The sequence below is a fragment of the Dendrobates tinctorius genome, unplaced genomic scaffold (genome assembly GCF_039654945.1).
Source record: "Dendrobates tinctorius isolate UK_male_01 unplaced genomic scaffold, ASM3965494v1 ptg000201l, whole genome shotgun sequence".
In the NCBI taxonomy this organism is placed as follows: Eukaryota; Metazoa; Chordata; class Amphibia; order Anura; family Dendrobatidae; genus Dendrobates; species Dendrobates tinctorius.
In genome coordinates this window covers 477983-495803 of record NW_027361868.1, presented here as the reverse complement: position 1 = coordinate 495803, position 17821 = coordinate 477983, and the positions used below count along the sequence as shown (strand labels likewise).

Genomic DNA, 17821 nt, shown 5'->3' with positions numbered 1-17821 from the left:
CCCCTGCTTCAGCACTGCTGCCCCAGCACAGCTGCCCCAGCCCTGCTGCCCCTGCCCCAGCGCAGCTGCCCCTGCCCCAGCACTGCTGCCCCTGCCCCAGCACAGCTGCCCCTGCCTCAGCACAGCTGCCACCACCACAGAGCCCACCTGCCCCAGCACAGCTGCCCCTGCCTCAGCACTGCTGCCCCAGCACAGCTGCCCCTACCCCAGCGCAGCTGCCCCAGCACAACCAACCTGCCCCAGCACAGAGCCGCCACCGCACGAGCCTGGACCACTAAATGACCCCTGTGACTACTTCTCCACCTGTGCCGGATCCCTTCCCAGGTAAGCTGAATTCGGACTGTAAGACGGACCCCCATTTGACAAATTATTTTTTTTTTCCCTATTTTCCTACTGAAAATTGGGGTGCGTCTTATGGTCCGGTGCGTCTTATGGTCCGGTGCGTCTTATAGTCTGAAAAATACGGTAAGTCACTAGTGCGACCACACTTAGAATACTGTGTACAGTTCTGGTCTCCGGGTATAAGAAAGACATAGCTGAACTGGAGCGGGTGCAGAGATGAGTGACCAGGGTTATTAGGGAACTGGGGGATCTCCAAGACAGGTTATTACACTTGGGGTTATTTAGTTTGGAAAATCGAAGGCTTAGGGGTGATCTTATTACAATGTATAAATATATGCGGGGACGGTACAAAGACCTTTCTAATGATCTTTTTACTCTTAGACCTGTGACGGGGACAAGGGGGCATCCTCTACGTCTGGAGGAAAGAAGGTTTAAGCATAATCACTGACGCGGATTCTTTACTGTAAGAGCAGTGAGACTATGGAACTCTCTGCCATATGATGTTGTAATGAGTGATTCCCTACTAAAATTTAAGAAGGGTCTGGATGCCTTTCTTGAAAAGTATTACAGGGTATATACACTAGTTTCCTTAATATTGCGTTGATCCAGGGAGCTAGTCTGATTGCTGTATGTGGAGTCGGGAAGGAATTTTTTTCCCCATGGGTTTTTTTTTGCCTTCCTCTGGATCAACATGTTAGGGCAGATTAGGATAGGATATGGGTTGAACTAGATGGACTTAAAGTCTTCCTTCAACCTTAATAACTATATTACTATGTTACAAAATGATCACCTACAGTGGGGAAAAAAGTATTTAATCAGCCACCAATTGTGCAAGTTCTCCCACTTAAAAAGATGAGAGAGGCCTGTAATTGACATCATAGGTAGACCACAACTATGAGAGTCAAAATGAGAAAACAAATCCAGAAAATCACCTTGTCTCATTTGGTAAGATTTATTTTGCAAATTATGTTGGAAAATAAGTATTTGGTCACCTAAAAACATGCAAGATTTCTGGCTCTCATAGACCTGTAACTTCTTTAAGAGGCTCCTCTGTCCTCCACTCATTACCTGTAGTAATGGCGCCTGTTTGAACTTGTTATCAATATAAAAGACACCTGTCCACAACCTCAAACAGTCTGACTCCAAACTCCTCTATGGTGAAGACCAAAGAGCTGTCGAAGGACACCAGAAACAAAATTGTAGCCCTGCACCAGGCTGGGAAGACTGAGTCTGCAATAGGCAAGCAGCTTGGTGTCATGAAATCAACTGTAGGAGCAATAATAAGAAAATGGAAGCCTTACAAGACCACTGATAATCTCCCTCGATCTGGGGCTCCGCGCAAGATCTCACCCCGTGAGGTCAAAATGATCACAAGAACGGTGAGCAAAAATGCCAGAACCACACGGGGGATCTAGTGAATGACCTGCATAGAGCTGGGACCACCATAACAAAGGCTACCATCAGTAACACACTACGCTGCCAGGGACTCAGATCCTGCAGTGCTAGACATGTCCCCCTGCTTAAGCCAGTACATGTCCAGGCACATCTGAAGTTTGCTAGAGAGCATTTGGATTATCCAGAAGAGTATTCTGAGAATGTCCTATGGTCTGATGAAACCAAAGTAGTAGAACTGTTTGGTAGAAACAAAACTGGTCGTGTTTAGAGGAGACAGAATGCTGAGTTGTATCCAAAGAACACCATGCCTACTGTGAAGCATGGGGGTAGCAACATCATGCTTTGGGGCTGTTTCTCTGTAAAGCGACCAGGACAACTGATCCGTGTACATGAAAGGGGCCATGTATTGTGAGATTTTGACTGCAAACCTCCTTCCATCAGCAAGAGCATTGAAGATGAAACGTGGATGGGTCTTTCAGCATGATAATGTTCCCAAGCACACCGCCAGGGCAATGGAGGAGTGGCTTCGTAAGAAGCATAAGAAGGTACTGGAGTGGCCTAGCCAGTCTCCAGATCTCAACCCCATAGAAAAGCTTTGTAAGGATTTGAAAGTCCGCGTTGCCCAGCGACAAGCCCAAAACATCACTGCTCTAGAGGAGATCTGCATGGAGGAATGGGCCAACATACCAACAACAGTGTGTAGCAACCTTGTGAAGACTTACAGAATTTGTTTGACCTCTGTCATTGCCAATAAAGGATATATAACAAAATTTTGAAAGGAACTTTTGTTAATGACCAAATACTTATTTTCCACCATAATTTGCAAAATAAATCTTGTCAAATCAGACAAGGTGATTTTCTGGATTTGTTTTCTCATTTTGACTCTTATAGTTGTGGTCTACCTATGATGTCACTTACAGGCCTCTCTCATCTTTTTAAGTGGGAGAACTTGGACAATTCGTGGCCTACTTTTTTTTCCCCACTGTATCTACTGGAATCAGTGATCGGTTGTGGCTCGGACTGGCACCACTCCTAATTTTTTGTATCTACACCCACCCCCCAGGTAAATTTGAATGGAGCAGCGCCATAGACTTTGAATTGCCGGACGGGGCACATCCGCCACTTCATTCAGCTTTTCCTAGCCGCACCCTTCTTAATTTTCCCAGTATCTCAAATCTCCATTTGATCAAAGCCCGTCTGTGCTAAAGCAAAACTGTAATCTGATGAAATGGTTTCTGAGATTAGATCGTTTCAGACGGCCGGCCTTGCGGTTAAACATGACGGTTATAGATTTAAGAAAACGTTTATTTGCAACCCAAGAAAAATAGAAAAAAATTGCCAAACTCTCCATCTTCTGTGAAGATACAATTGCTCAAATAAACATTTAAACAACTGTTCAGACTTAAGAGATTTTTTTTTTCAACTCTTCACGGTTCGGATCATATCAAAGGTAAGTGTGTATACAAGACAGTAATCCTTTCTCTGATTGTCAGAAAACGACTCGCCCGGGGATATTGTATTCCCTTTGGTTTTTTTTTTTACATTCTTCTATTACATGCGTGGTTTTGTCATAGACAAACAGTGAATAATAGGTACAATAATAACATAAGTTTTCTCGAAGCATTTGCCGAATGTGCGGCCAAAATGAGATAGAATCAGACCCTTAAAAGAAAGCTCCAGAGCCGCAGTATAGCTGCTCCGCTCAATGCGAACTTAATGCAGCCGCAGGACCTGGTAAGGACTGAAGTGCTATTGATCCATTTGGTACGTTCCCAGGATCAGTAACACTACACTCCCTGACAGAAGTTATGTCGCTTTTCCATATTATTTAAATAAAAGCTTATAACCTGACCTTAAATTCATCCATCGGTTGTATAAATTATTCTTTGGAAGGCTGAAACCCTCCAAAATGTGGTTTAGGTTAAGAAAATAAATTGGCATCAATGCAGAAGAATTGATTATTTAATGGACACAGAATGGTCAGATTTTGGCAAAACAAAAGTTTTGTCGCCTGGTCATATAATGCAACCAATCCTAGTTTACATCCTCACCTGTGCACAGTAAATGATTGGTTAATTAGTGGGTGTGTATAAAAAGAAACCCAGCACCCCAGACCTTCACTTGAGCTGCAACTTGAGCTCTGACAACATGCCAAAAATCCACCCTGCGACCAAAGCCTGGATTATCAAGAGGCTGAAGACCAGAGGTGGCGGGCACCTTTAGTGTGTCTCAGCATAAAGTATGAAGAATTAAAAAAAGATTCGAAGAGACTAGAGATGTGTTTGACAAGCCAAGGTCAGGCAGACCCCGCAAGACAACTGCTCAGGAGGAACGTTGGTTGGAAAATCGAAAGCAAGACCCTCTTCCACTGCAGCGGAGCTCAAACAGGCATGGTCACCTCAAGTCCCTGTGTCAACTAGAACAGTTTGTAGGATTCTGTCTCGAAATGGCCTCCATGGTCGAATCAGTGCCCAGAAGCCAGCAGTAAACAAAAGGCAAATAAAAAACTGTGTGGCATTTGCAAAGTCCCACAGCCTGCTAAACAGATAGATGCTGGAAAAGTGGCAGAAGGTGGATTTCTCTGATGAATCTACAGCACAGCCGGCCAAATACTGCAGGAGACCTACTGGAGCCCGTAAGGATCCAAAATACACCCAGAAAACAGTTAAATTTGGTGGTGGAAAGATCATGGTCTGGGGTTACATTCAGTATGGGAGTGTGCGAAACATTAGCAAGGTGGAAGGCAATATCAATTGCCTAAAATATCAAGAAGTATTAGCTACCTCTTATATTCCAAATCATAAAAGGGGTCAAATTCTGCAGCAGGATGGTGCTCCATCTCATACATCCATCTCTACAACAAAGTTCCTCCAGGTAAAAAAGATCAAGGTGCTCAAGGACTGGCCAGCCCAGTCACCAGACATGAACATCATTGAGCATGTTTGGGGTAGGATGAAAGAGGAAGCTTGGAAGACCAAACCAAAGAATCTAGATGAACTCTGGGAGGCATGGAAGACTGCATTATTTGCTATTCCTGATGACTTCATTAATAAATTGTATGAATCATTGTTGAACCACATGGATGCAGTCCTTCAATCTCATGGAAGTCACACAAAATATTAAATATGACTCTAGTAGAACCACAAGGTCATTCACCAATGTTATGCAACATATATTTGTATTTTAAATTAATTATTTGTTTGAATATCACATTACTTTCTGTGGCCGACAAAACTTTTGTCTTGCCAAAATCTGACCATTCTGTGTCCATTAAATGATCAATATTTGTGCATTGATGCGAATTTATTCTCTTAACCTAAACCACATTTCGGAGGGTTTCAGCTTTCAAAAGAATAATTTATACAAACAATGGATGAAATTAACGTCAGGTTATAAGCTTTTATTTACATAACATGGATAAGCGACATAACTTCTGTCAGGGAGTGTATTGTTCTGGGTGCAGCGTATTTTCGCTGCATCCAAATGCTGTGTTGTACAGTACAAGCACAGTGGATGGGATTAATAGAAATTCCATGCCCACAATGCTTTTTTATGCTCTGTAAACTCACAGTGTGGGTTTTGAAGCCACAGTATGTCATTTTCTCTTGCAGTTGCGCTCAGTCTTCTGTATGGAATTTACCTATAGACTCACATTATATGCGGAAAAGCCGCAGTTAAAAAATAAGCACATACGTTGTGTGCGTTTAGCAGGTTTTTTTAACCTGGTTTAACCTAATAATTTAAAAAAAAACAATGGGGTCCCGCCCCGCTTTATTTTTGATAACCAGCAAAGGTAAAGCAGATATCTGCGGGCTGATATTAGCAGGCTGGAAAGGTCCAACATGATCTCTCTGTCACCAATTTATTGGAAAAAAAAATTTAAAAAATTCCATGCAGGTCCGCCGTAATCCACCAAATATAATGTAGTCCAGAAATGGACATAAGAGACAGTCCCTCATTCACCAATTCATTGCCATGAAGTTCCATCGTAGTCCACGTTTCCCGAATATTTCTTCAGCGACTGTGAATATCAATAAAGTTACCACTATTTACAAGTACCGGGTAATGACTACAACGCTCATCAGAGCCACCGGGTCTCACTGCGCGTTCTGTGTTTGTGTTTATCTTACCGGGTTAGTTATGGGGGTGTCTGATAGACACCTCTCCATTACTAACTCATGGGCTTGATGGCAGCTGTGATTTTGACAAATCACACCTGTCATCAACCCCAATTACCATTACCCCGATTGCCATCCCACCAGGGCAGTTAGGAATAGCTGGGCAAAGTGCCAGATTTGGCGCATCTAATATGATACTGCAACTCTGCAGGCTTGTATTGTTAGGCTGGGAAGGGCCCAATAACCATGAACCTGCTCTACCTTGGCTGGTTATTAATAATAAGTCATTTTTTAATTCATTCATTCATTTATTAGGTTAATGCAAGTACAGTAAACTGCATAAGCAAATTTCCACTGATATCTATCCCATATCTTTCTGTTTATATCTTTGCACATCTACCAAAGAGAGACAAAAGCGCAAGTGAGCTGAGATGCTGAAATTCATCTGTGTGAAAGCCTGAACAAACACTGATAGTGGCAAGATACCTTTAATGCCCCGTAACACATAACGATGTCCCAGCGATCCCACCAACAGTCTGACATGGATGGGATCGCTGGGACATCGTTAGGCTGATCGCTGGTGAGCTGTCACATAGACAGCCCTCCAGCGATCAGGACCAGCGAGCAAGCTGGTTTCTAATGTAAACAACGGGTATCCAGGAGCCACGGCTCTTGGATACCCGCTGTTTACCTTGAAACCGGCGTACACGCTGGTTTCCAAGGTAAACATCGGGTATCTAAGAGCCGCGGCTCCTGGATACCCGATGTTTACATTAGAAACCAGCGTCGCTGATCGCTGGTCTCTCGCTGCCACACGCAGCGATGCGTGCTATCCAGCGGGAGACCAGCGATCTAAAAATGGCCCAGGCCGATCTAGCACGATCAGCGATACCCGGCAGGGGGGCCGGTCGCAGATCCCCGTCAAACACGGCGTCACAAATTCAGCGATCTCGCTAGCGAGATCGCTGTGTGTGACGGGGCCTTAAGGCTGGAATTTTTATTAAGTAATGGTATATTTTTAGGGTACACCATTATTTTATGATCGGTTCAGGTCTGAACTCTGGGTTCTCACTAGCTGCCACAATGCTGAACAAGTGTTGCAGCCCCTTTAGCGTTTTCTATGTGGAGCGACGCTCCCGGCCACCTAACTGTGCAGACAAACACAGCTGTGCAGCAGTCACCCGGTGGCCTGGACCGCACTCTGCAGGAATACACTGCTAGTTCTGGGACCCAGGATTCGGATTACCAGCAGTCATAAGTTAGTGGGGTGTAACTTGCCATCACTGTATTAGATGGGAATATGGTAGCCTCCAGTATTATGTATACAGTATTTCTGAAGTCTGCCGTGTTTCCTTCCTTCTAGACCCTACACACCTATGAACGGAGGCATCAGCAATGTTTGGTTCGACAGACATAAAATCTCCATCGATAGCCCCGAACATCTGGACTCCGTCAATTCGATGTGCCAAGTTTTAACAGATTTGATAAAGGAAGAAATGGCATCTGGTATCTCCAAAAACAGAATATTGCTGGGTAAGATTTACCTATTTACTCTTTATGGCTGCTTTGCTTGGGTTTTAACGCACAGAAATGTTTGGGGTTTTTTTTCGTAGACGTTACTGTGACAATGATCATGTTTTGTGACACCGAGTTCATTGCGTTGCAATATGAAAAATTTGGTTCAGAAGGTTTTTTCACCGTAGCGATTACAAAAAGTTGCACTTTCACGGAGCAAATCAAGATCACTGCCTTCTACATCAGTTTCCAACAAACAATTGGTGAAGGGTCACATGGTGTTAAAAGGGGGTTGTGTGAAATTACAAGAATTCGGAAAAATGCTGGCGGATACAGCACCACTCTTGTGCTCGGTGTTGCGGCACAGTCAACAATCAATGAAAAAGATTGATGATCCAAACCAGTCGCCATTTGTGGGATAAGCCCTAATCTGTCTGGTATACACAGTATTCAGGAAGTGCGGTACATTTTGGGACATATTTGTATAAGCTCAACCCACATTAGGCTTTATTTTGTACAATCCAAGATTATTGAGACGCATGGATGTTCATTTCTTCTACCTCCAGGTCCATCCAGTTGAATACCAGATTATTTTGCCCCGATAATAGCCAGACACTTTTTTTTTTTTTTGAGGGGGTAGGGTGAGTTGTACATATGTTCCCTGTTTCCGCATTAGGCTTTATTTTGTACAATCCAAGATTATTGAGAAGCATGGATGTTCATTTCTTCTACCTCCAGGTCCATCCAGTTGAATACCAGATTATTTTGCCCCGATAATAGCCAGACACTTTTTTTTTTTTTTGAGGGGGTAGGGTGAGTTGTACATATGTTCCCTGTTTCCGCATTTGCAGTTCTGTTTTGTCATGTTCCCTTTTTTGTCTTGTGGTATTAATTGCCATTTTCTGGTACCAACAAAATAGCGCGTGTGATTCATGAATGTGGCGCAAAATTGAAAATGGATTTGTTTTGCCTATCTTGAACTGATTTTGGGACTTTTGGAGCCAAAAGTTGCAAAAAAAATGCAACAACATTTTGGAGTACTCAAAAAGTACACCAAGGAAGGACTGGAGTGAAATTGCGGCAAAAAAGTCCTTATTCAAATAGTCAAATAGTTTTTGCTTTTTTTTCATGTAATTTTTTTTTAGTTCCTGTATAGAGACATTTTTAAGAGGTCTACTTATTTAGAAAACCCATTTTTAAGACCCTAGTAGGAGCACCTCTAGAGGATGGGGGGTCGACATCTATTACCCAGAGAGGAGAGAAGCAACAATCAGAATCCTTTATTCTGGAGGACACAGTACATCGTAAGCGCAACACCGACTGACCGATGTTTTCTATAAGCCCTGTGTAATGTTTCATTTCTCCTATGATGGCGCTGGCGCAGATTTAAGCACTTGCTCCTTTGCTTTCTTAAAGAATAAAACTGCAACGGCAGGAAAGTGGCCCTCGGCTTATCTGTCTACATGGGCTCCTTTCCTGAAAGTGCAATATCTAAAATAAGAATCACACTTTAAGATATCCTGTGCTGGAGGAAGCAAAGAAATGGTAAAGATTGGTGCTTGACGTCATGATTGAAATGGTAAGCTTAGGCTGGTTTCACATTTGCGTTTTTTAGCGCTGGAAAAAAACGCATACGTGCGCATGCGATTTTTCCCCTATATTTAACATGGGTGCGCATACCTGCGCGCTGGCATGCGCACGTATGCGATTTTCATGCGCTGCGTTTTTTTGGGGTGTGCGTTGGTATTTTCCAGACGCAGCATGTTGCATTTTTTGGCCCTGGAAAAAAGCGCATGCGCACGTATGCGCACGTTTTGCGCTAAAAATGGCCATTACAGCCTATGGATGCGCATACGTGCGCACTGGCATGCGCAGGTATGCGTTTTTTTAGCGCTGCGTTTTTGGGTGGTGTCCACTTGTTATCCTAGTTATAATCTTCTAAAGTCAAAAAAAAAAAGTCTATATAAAGGAGGTGCCTGCCAAAACTCTGCCACTACTACACTGACAGATTGAAGAGCAGACAGTCAACCAAGAACCCATTATATCAGCGAAGAATGTGAGTATATTACATTATATGCCTGTCCTTTTAAATTATGTATGTACTAATGATTTTTATTATTTTTACATGCAGTATGTCTTCAGAATCCGAGTATTCCCCATCGCGGCAGGAATTGGCGCAAGCAGACCGTGAGGTGATTATTTTCGTGCATCTGGTAAGTATATCTGCTGCTTCTCCAAATCTCTTACGTTTTTTTCAACTTTTTTAAGACATCGTCATCATCATCTGCGGACGGGACTAGTGAGGGCGAAGAGCAGGAGCAGCGAAGCCAAGTCCCGGTGGTGATACGGAATGTAAGTATCAAATGATTTGTAATGTTCTTTATTTTTTATCTTCTATTTTTACTCTTTTTTTTGTTTCTTTTTTTGTAACTTTTTATTCAATTTAAATTTGATTATTCTAATGAATGTGTTTTGTCTAGGTTCCACAACGGGATGAAGACGTCTACCTGGATAATGAGCAGCTCATCAGCCTGGTCCAGGAGCGTTCGCCGTTGTGGGACAGCCGTGACCGGCTGTACAAGGACAATGTACAAGGACCCGGCGGCTATGGAATGAGGTGGCCGCAGCGTTGATGGATGGCTGGGACAGCGCCACAGCATCCTCCAAAAAGGCGTTTAGTGAGTATCTCCCTGCTCTGTATTGTGCCGCAGTGACTGTTGTCCTTGACGGCACTGTTGGGTTTCGTGCTAGGCATATTCTAGCAGGAAACCCAACAGTGTCATCGGGGTCTACAGTGACTGCTTTGAGTATTGTATTGCTACATTGTGCCTCAGTGACTGTTGTCCTTGACGGCACTGTTGGGTTTCGTGCTAGGCGTATTCTAGCAGGAAACCCAACAGTGTCATCGGGGTCTACAGTGACTGCTTTGAGTATTGTATTGCTACATTGTGCCTCAGTGACTGTTGTCCTTGACGGCACTGTTGGGTTTCGTGCTAGGCGTATTCTAGCAGGAAACCCAACAGTGTCATCGGGGTCTACAGTGACTGCTTTGAGTATTGTATTGCTACATTGTGCCTCAGTGACTGTTGTCCTTGACGGCACTGTTGGGTTTCGTGCTAGGTGTATTCTAGCAGGAAACCCAACAGTGTCATCGGGGTCTACAGTGACTGCTTTGAGTATTGTATTGCTACATTGTGCCGCAGTGACTGTTGTCCTTGACGGCACTGTTGGGTTTCGTGCTAGGTGTATTCTAGCAGGAAACCCAACAGTGTCATCGGGGTCTACAGTGACTGCTTTGAGTATTGTATTGCTACATTGTGCCGCAGTGACTGTTGTCCTTGACGGCACTGTTGGGTTTCGTGCTAGGTGTATTCTAGCAGGAAACCCAACAGTGTCATCGGGGTCTACAGTGACTGCTTTGAGTATTGTATTGCTACATTGTGCCGCAGTGACTGTTGTCCTTGACGGCACTGTTGGGTTTCGTGCTAGGTGTATTCTAGCAGGAAACCCAACAGTGTCATCGGGGTCTACAGTGACTGCTTTGAGTATTGTATTGCTACATTGTGCCGCAGTGACTGTTGTCCTTGACGGCACTGTTGGGTTTCGTGCTAGGTGTATTCTTATTATTATTATTATTATTATTTATTGTTATAGCGCCATTTATTCCATGGCGCTTTACATGTGAGGGGGGTATACATAAAAACAAGTACAATAATCTTAAACAATACAAGTCATAACTGGTACAGGAGGAGAGAGGACCCTGCCCGCGAGGGCTCACAATCTTCAAGGGATGGGTGATAATACAGTAGGCGAGGGTAGAGCTGGTCGTGCAGCGGTTTGGTCGATCGGTGGTTACTGCAGGTTATAGGCTTGTCGGAAGAGGTGGGTCTTCAGGCTCTTTTTGAAGGTTTCGATGGTAGGTGAGAGTCTGATATGTTGTGTTCTAGCAGGAAACCCAACAGTGTCATCGGGGTCTACAGTGACTGCTTTGAGTATTGTATTGCTACATTGTGCCGCAGTGACTGTTGTCCTTGACGGCACTGTTGGGTTTCGTGCTAGGTGTATTCTAGCAGGAAACCCAACAGTGTCATCGGGGTCTACAGTGACTGCTTTTAGTATTGTATTGCTACATTGTGCCGCAGTGACTGTTGTCCTTGACGGCACTGTTTTTTTTTTATCAACAGTGGACAAAGTCCGAACACGGCGTTCGATCAAGGACCGCTTCAACAGTGATGTTCGTGCTGAGGGCCAGGTTCGCAGTGGATCTGCGTCAAGGACCAGAACTAGATACCGTCACTATCACGCGTTGCAGTTCCTAAGACCGGTCCTTGCCACGAGATCGTAAGTATTATACATTTTGGGTTTTTATTTTTATTAATCTGTGTTTTTCTAATCCACAGCTGATGCTTCTTGTAAAGGCATGGTAGTAATGATTTTCCTTTCTTCCACAGCACCTGGAGCAGCACCCTGCAACCTGGCCCTGGAGCGGTCCTTCCTCGGACGTCCTCTGACCCGTCCCAGCCATCCGACAGCCAGGAAGCACCTTGCAGGTCAACCACACACACAGCTGGTGACCAGGAAGCTGGGCCATCAGGTGTTCCCCTGTCCCAGGTCTCTGCCACTGGTTATGCGGGCACTACCCGCCAGCGGCAGAGGGCCTTGGACAGGAATGTCTTGCCCGAGTTTATGCATTTGAGCGAGACATTTAATTCCAGCCTCAAGTCACTGTCCGACAGAGTTGAAAGCGGTTTTGCACTCATGGAACGTGGTTTTAACCACTTTGAACACCGCTTCAATTCTGTAGAACAGCGCCTTGACCGTCTGGAGGCCGACCTCAACAGACCAGCACACCATTTTTTTAGTAAGATTGAAAAGGGCATGGCGGAACACCTTAGTCCTGATCAACAGCTGAATGTGCTGCAGGCCTGCAACAATGCTTTCTTGCAGGCTATGCAGCATAATCGGTACGGTCAGCAGTCAGTGGTGTCCTTTCCACCTGTGCCACCATTGACTCGCTTCACCTCACTACCGACTTGTGCTGCATACCACTGCACGGACACCTCTATTCAAAGCCAGGACACCCACCGTTACACCACCACAAGTCTGAGTGCAGCTGGTCACTTCACCGACACCACCATGGCAAGCGCTGCTCCTGTCTGGAGCACCACCGCCAATCCCATGCATGCGTGGAGCTCAGCCACCACTAGGCAAACATGGAACAGCCCTGCCGCTACAACAACATGTAGTAGCCCTGCCACCACCACTCTGCAAACCTGGACCATCACTGCCGCCACCAGTCCTCCTGCAAGGACGAGCACTGACAACGAAGAGCAGCAGCAGCCACCTCAGCAGCAGCCACCTCAGCAGCAGCAGCAGCCACCTCAGCAGCAGCAGCAACCACCTCAGCAGCAGCAGCCACCTCAGCAGCAGCCGCCACCTCAGCAGCAGCAGCCACCTCAGCAGCAGCCGCCACCTCAGCAGCAGCCGCCACCTCAGCAGCAGCAGCCATACCAGCAGACGGGGGACCTACATTCCATATTTGCCCCTAGTTCTAGGCGAAATCAATCAAGGCGGGCATTGGGCCAAAGTCGGTCCAGGCACACAAGCCTACGGCGACATGCCATTACAACTAATGTACCTGAACAGATTTCCTCTCCTCCAAGTGTTCCTAGTTTAATTCCCTTAACTGGACTACCTTCCCCCACAAGTTTTGTTGCCCCTTCCCCTCAAACACCGTCTTCAACTGCAAGTGTTGCATATTCCCTGCACACCCCCAAATTGAAACCATCTGCCCCCAAACGCCGTAAAAAATAATTTTTAGGTTTATTTTTGTGATAAAAAATAAATTTACATTTGTGGTTCACCATTACTAAGTTTCATTAATGTTGTTTGCGCCGCTCACACATACTGATGGGTAAATACATGTTAAAAACCAACCCAAGGCCTAGTATAGTCATATGTGAAATAACATGGACTAGTATAGTCATACCAAGGCCTAGTGTAATAACTCGAGTTTTACCAACTTGGATCTGGTTTCATGAAAAACAAACTGTTGAAACTTGTCTTAAAAATAAGTTTCTTTCTAGTTTCACCAGTTTGTTTTTTGTGAAACAAGATGCTAGTTGTTAAAAATCGAGTTAGGCCTTGGTATGACTATACTAGGCCGTGGTATTTCACATATGACTATACTAGTAGGCCCAAGGCCTACTATACTCATATTTGAAATACCACGGCCTAGTATAGTCATTCCAAGGCCTAGTGTAATAACTCTAGTTTTACCAACTAGAATCTGGTTTCATGAAAAACAAACTGTTGAAACTTGTCTAAAAAATAAGTTTCTTTCTAGTTTCACCAGTTTGTTTTTTGTGAAACAAGATGCTAGTTGTTAAAAATCGAGTTATTACAGTAGGCCTTGGTATGACTATACTAGGCCGTGGTATTTCACATATTACTATACTACTAGCCCCAAGGCCTACTATACTCATATTTGAAATACCACGGCCTAGTATAGTCATTCCAAGGCCTAGTGTAATAACTCTAGTTTTACCAACTAGAATCTATTTTCATGAAAAACAAACTGTTGAAACTTGTCAAGTTTCACCCGTTTGTTTTTTGTGAAACAAGATACTAGTTGGCCAAAATCGAGTAGGCCTTGTTATGACTATACTAGGCCGTGGTATTTCACATATGAATATACTAGTAGGCACAAGGCCTAATATACTCATATTTGAAATACCACGGCCTAGTATAGTCATTCCAAGGCCTAGTGTAATAACTTGTAATGGAGCAGATTACATGAGCAGATTACATTCATCCACTCAATGCTGACTTGTATTCCCCATGGACTTTCATTGGGGTTGGGTTTTGAGGGTTGTGTTTTGAGAAAATCACATACTTTGTTTTAAACTAGTTGCACAATTTTCTCTTGAAAAAAAATGGTTTCCTGATTCATGGCCTGCAGCTTTGCTCATTCCAATATATTTCACGCAGACTAGCAATGCTGCATTTTAACTCATATGTGTATTTACCTGCCCAGGTGTGTGAACATAAAAAAATTCAGTTATACATGTGAAGTTTTTTAATTAATTGGAGTTTAAAAAATATAGTGCACTCAGTAATGGTATCAAATAAGGATTTTTATTACCATAAACAAACAAAAACATTACACCATTTCATCTTGCCAGTGCACCCGTCCTACATCAGAAATAAAGTAGGCCGCAAATTTGTCCCTCATTTGGCCAACTTCAACGGATGACCTGAGAGTGTGCTGAGTGAATTCAGGCAATGGGTTAGGAGCATCATCGTCCAGTTCAAAGGTCGGGTGCTCTTTAGCCATCACAAAGTTATGTAGAACCACACAGGCCTTCACCACCTCATCGACTGTTTCAAGTTTAAGATTAATGGCCGTGCCCAGAATTCGCCATCTGGAAACAAGAATCCCAAAAGCACACTCGACAGTTCTTCTGGCCCTGGTCAGCCTGTAATTAAATATTTTTTTGGTGTGGTCCAAGTCCCGGCTGGAGTAGGGTTTCAGTAAGTTTCCGCACATTTGAAAAGCCTCATCGCCAACCATTACAAAGGGCAGTGGCGGAGCTTCGGTGTGAGGAAGAGGCCGTGGCATAGGGAAATTAAATTGGTTGCCATACAACCTCCGGCCCATGTCTGAGTTTTTAAAAGCCTGTGAGTCATTACCACGGCCAAATGCTCCAATGTCCACTGCTACAAACATACATCCGGCATCCGCAATCGCAATGAGTACTATTGAAAAGTACTTTTTGTAATTATAGTACTCAGATCCCGTTCTTTGGGGTTTGATGATCCGTATGTGTTTCCCATCAACAGCTCCCAAACAGTTGGGAAAATTGCATACTGTCCAGAATTTGTCAGCAATTTCCATCCACTTTTCAGCGGTGGGCAGGGGCATAAATTCTGGGCAAAGAACATTCCAGAGAGCCCGGCAGGTGTCAGCAACAATTCCAGACAAGGTAGAGATTCCAATACGGTACTGGAAGTGTAGTGAAGATAGGGTTTCTCCAGTCGCCAGGAATCTGTGAACAGACAAAGAAGTAAAATTAATATTTATGTATATTATTTTTAAAAACTATAAAATAAAATATTAGTACATTCACGAAAACTAATTACCCAAGGTTTTGAATACTAAATTTACAAAAAAAAACATCAGACCACACCCCTTGGTTTTTAAAACATACCGTAATGTCACCAGTAGCCGTTCCTCAGGAGGAATCGCACGACGGAGCTGTGTGTCCTGTCTCCGGATGGATTGTTGGACACGAGCAAGCAAATCCATGAAACTTTCGTGGGACATCCTGATATAATCTGTAAATTTCTCCGGGTTTGCCTGGAGCTCGCTGTAGAGGGTGTGGTATGCCCCACGGCTCTCCCGGAGTTCAACAATCGGATGTATCCACATACGCCGCCGTCTTCGCTGCCTCTCTCTCTTCCTTTGTTCATGGCAAGCAACTGCATACGCCTGAGCCATCGTGATGTCCAAATCCAAGTTGAAGTGAAAACTCTTCCAGCGCAGATCCATGGTCACGAGAAGAATCAAGCAAATGTGAAGAATACTGTAGACAGGGTCTATATATTAACATACCACACCCACAATGAAGTCCCATTGGTCTTGTGTGTTGTTGAATGGTTGTTTTTTCATTTTTGTGGGGTTTTTCAAAAATCTGTAAAAAAACGCTAACGCACAAAAAACGCATACAAACGCGCAAAAACGCTGCGTTTTTTTCCTGCATGCGCATAAAAATGCTTGAAAAAAACGCAGCGTTTGTATGCATTTGTATGCGTTTTTTTAATGCGTTTTTTTGCGGGAAAAACGCGCTGCAAAAAAAAGCAAGTGTGAAACTAGCCTCAGAGATGTTTTTGGTGAACTTGTAGTTGCGTGAAAAGTGTTCGCCCCCTTCCTGATTTCCTATTCTTTTGCATGTTTGTCACACTTAAATGTTTTAGATCACCAAACAAAATTAAATATTACACAAAGATAACACAAAATGCAGTTTATAAATGAAGGTATTTATTATTAAGGGAAAAAGAAATCCAAACCTACAGGGCCCTGTGTGAAAAAGCGATTGCCCCTATAAAACATAAATTAACTGTGGTTTATCACATCTTTGGGAAGCAGAGTTCATATTCCCTAGCCACATGCAGGCCTGATTCCTGCCACACCTGTTCTCAATCAAGAAATCCCTTAAATAGGACCTGCCTGACAAAGTAAAGTAGACTAAAAGATCCCCAAAAGTAATTGTCTGATAGGTTTAGTTCCCACCTCTGAGGATTCTTGCCGATGGGGAGAACATGCCATCAGTGATGCCTTTTCACCCATGCACAGTTGTCACACTTTTCACATAGTTCAGTTGAGAGCCTCTTTCTATAACTCAGTCAGAATTTGGAGGTGAAGACTGCGTCTCCTTTGATGGATATAGAGCAGAGACCGGCAATTAGTTTTCCAAGAGGCGACCTGAGTGAACAGGACTGTGGTGGAGGGCCTAACTTAATTCTGCTCCTTATTATTATTGTTTTATATACAGTTAGGTCCATATATATTTGGACAGAGACAACATTTTTCTAATTTTGGTTCTAGACATTACCACAATGAATTTTAAACTTTATAAGAAGTAGTAAATTGTAAGGCATTGATTAGCTGCTACAGGAAAGAATGCATATTACAATAAGCTCTATTGTATGTATAAGAATCAGATAGTTACATACTTAATTCTGCTCAATAGTAAGTAATAAAAATGTACAGTTAGGTCCATATATATTTGGACAGAGACAACATTTTTCTAATTTTGGTTCTAGACATTACCACAATGAATTTTAAACAAAACAATTCAGATGCAGATGAAGTTCAGACTTTCAGCTTTCATTTGAGGGTATCCACATTAAAATTGGAAGAAGGGTTTAGGAGTTTCAGCGCCTTAACATGTGCCACCCTGTTTTTAAAGGGACCAAAAGTAATTGGACAAATTAAATAATTGTAAATAAAATGTTCATTTCTAGTACTTGGTTGAAAACCATTTGTTGGCAATGACTGCCTGATGTCTTGAACTCATGGACATCACCAGACGCTGTGTTTCCTCCTTTTTGATGCTCTGCCAGGCCTTCACTGCGGTGGTTTTCAGTTGCTGTTTGTTTGTGGGCCTTTCTGTCTGAAGTTTAGTCTTTAACAAATGAAATGCATGCTCAATTGGGTTGAGATCAGGTGACTGACTTGGCCATTCAAGAATATTCCACGTCTTTGCTTTGATAAACTCCTGGGTTGCTTTGGCTTTATGTTTTGGGTCATTGTCCATCTGTAGTATGAAACGACGACCAATCAGTTTGGCTGCATTTGGCTGGATCTGAGCACACAGTATGGCTCTGAATACCTCAGAATTCATTCGGCTGCTTCTGTCCTGTGTCACATCCTCAGTAATCACTAGTGA

At 43.6% G+C, this 17821-nt stretch overlaps 1 protein-coding gene across 1 annotated transcript in view; it reads left to right on the top strand.

Moving 5' to 3' along the window:
- Positions 1-17821, top strand: part of LYPLAL1 (lysophospholipase like 1) — a 69742-nt gene that overhangs the window by 39780 nt on the left and 12141 nt on the right. The window contains exon 3 of the mRNA XM_073553335.1: positions 7219-7388. Coding sequence (XP_073409436.1) covers positions 7219-7388 — 170 coding nt within the window. The remainder of the gene's footprint in view (positions 1-7218; positions 7389-17821) is intronic.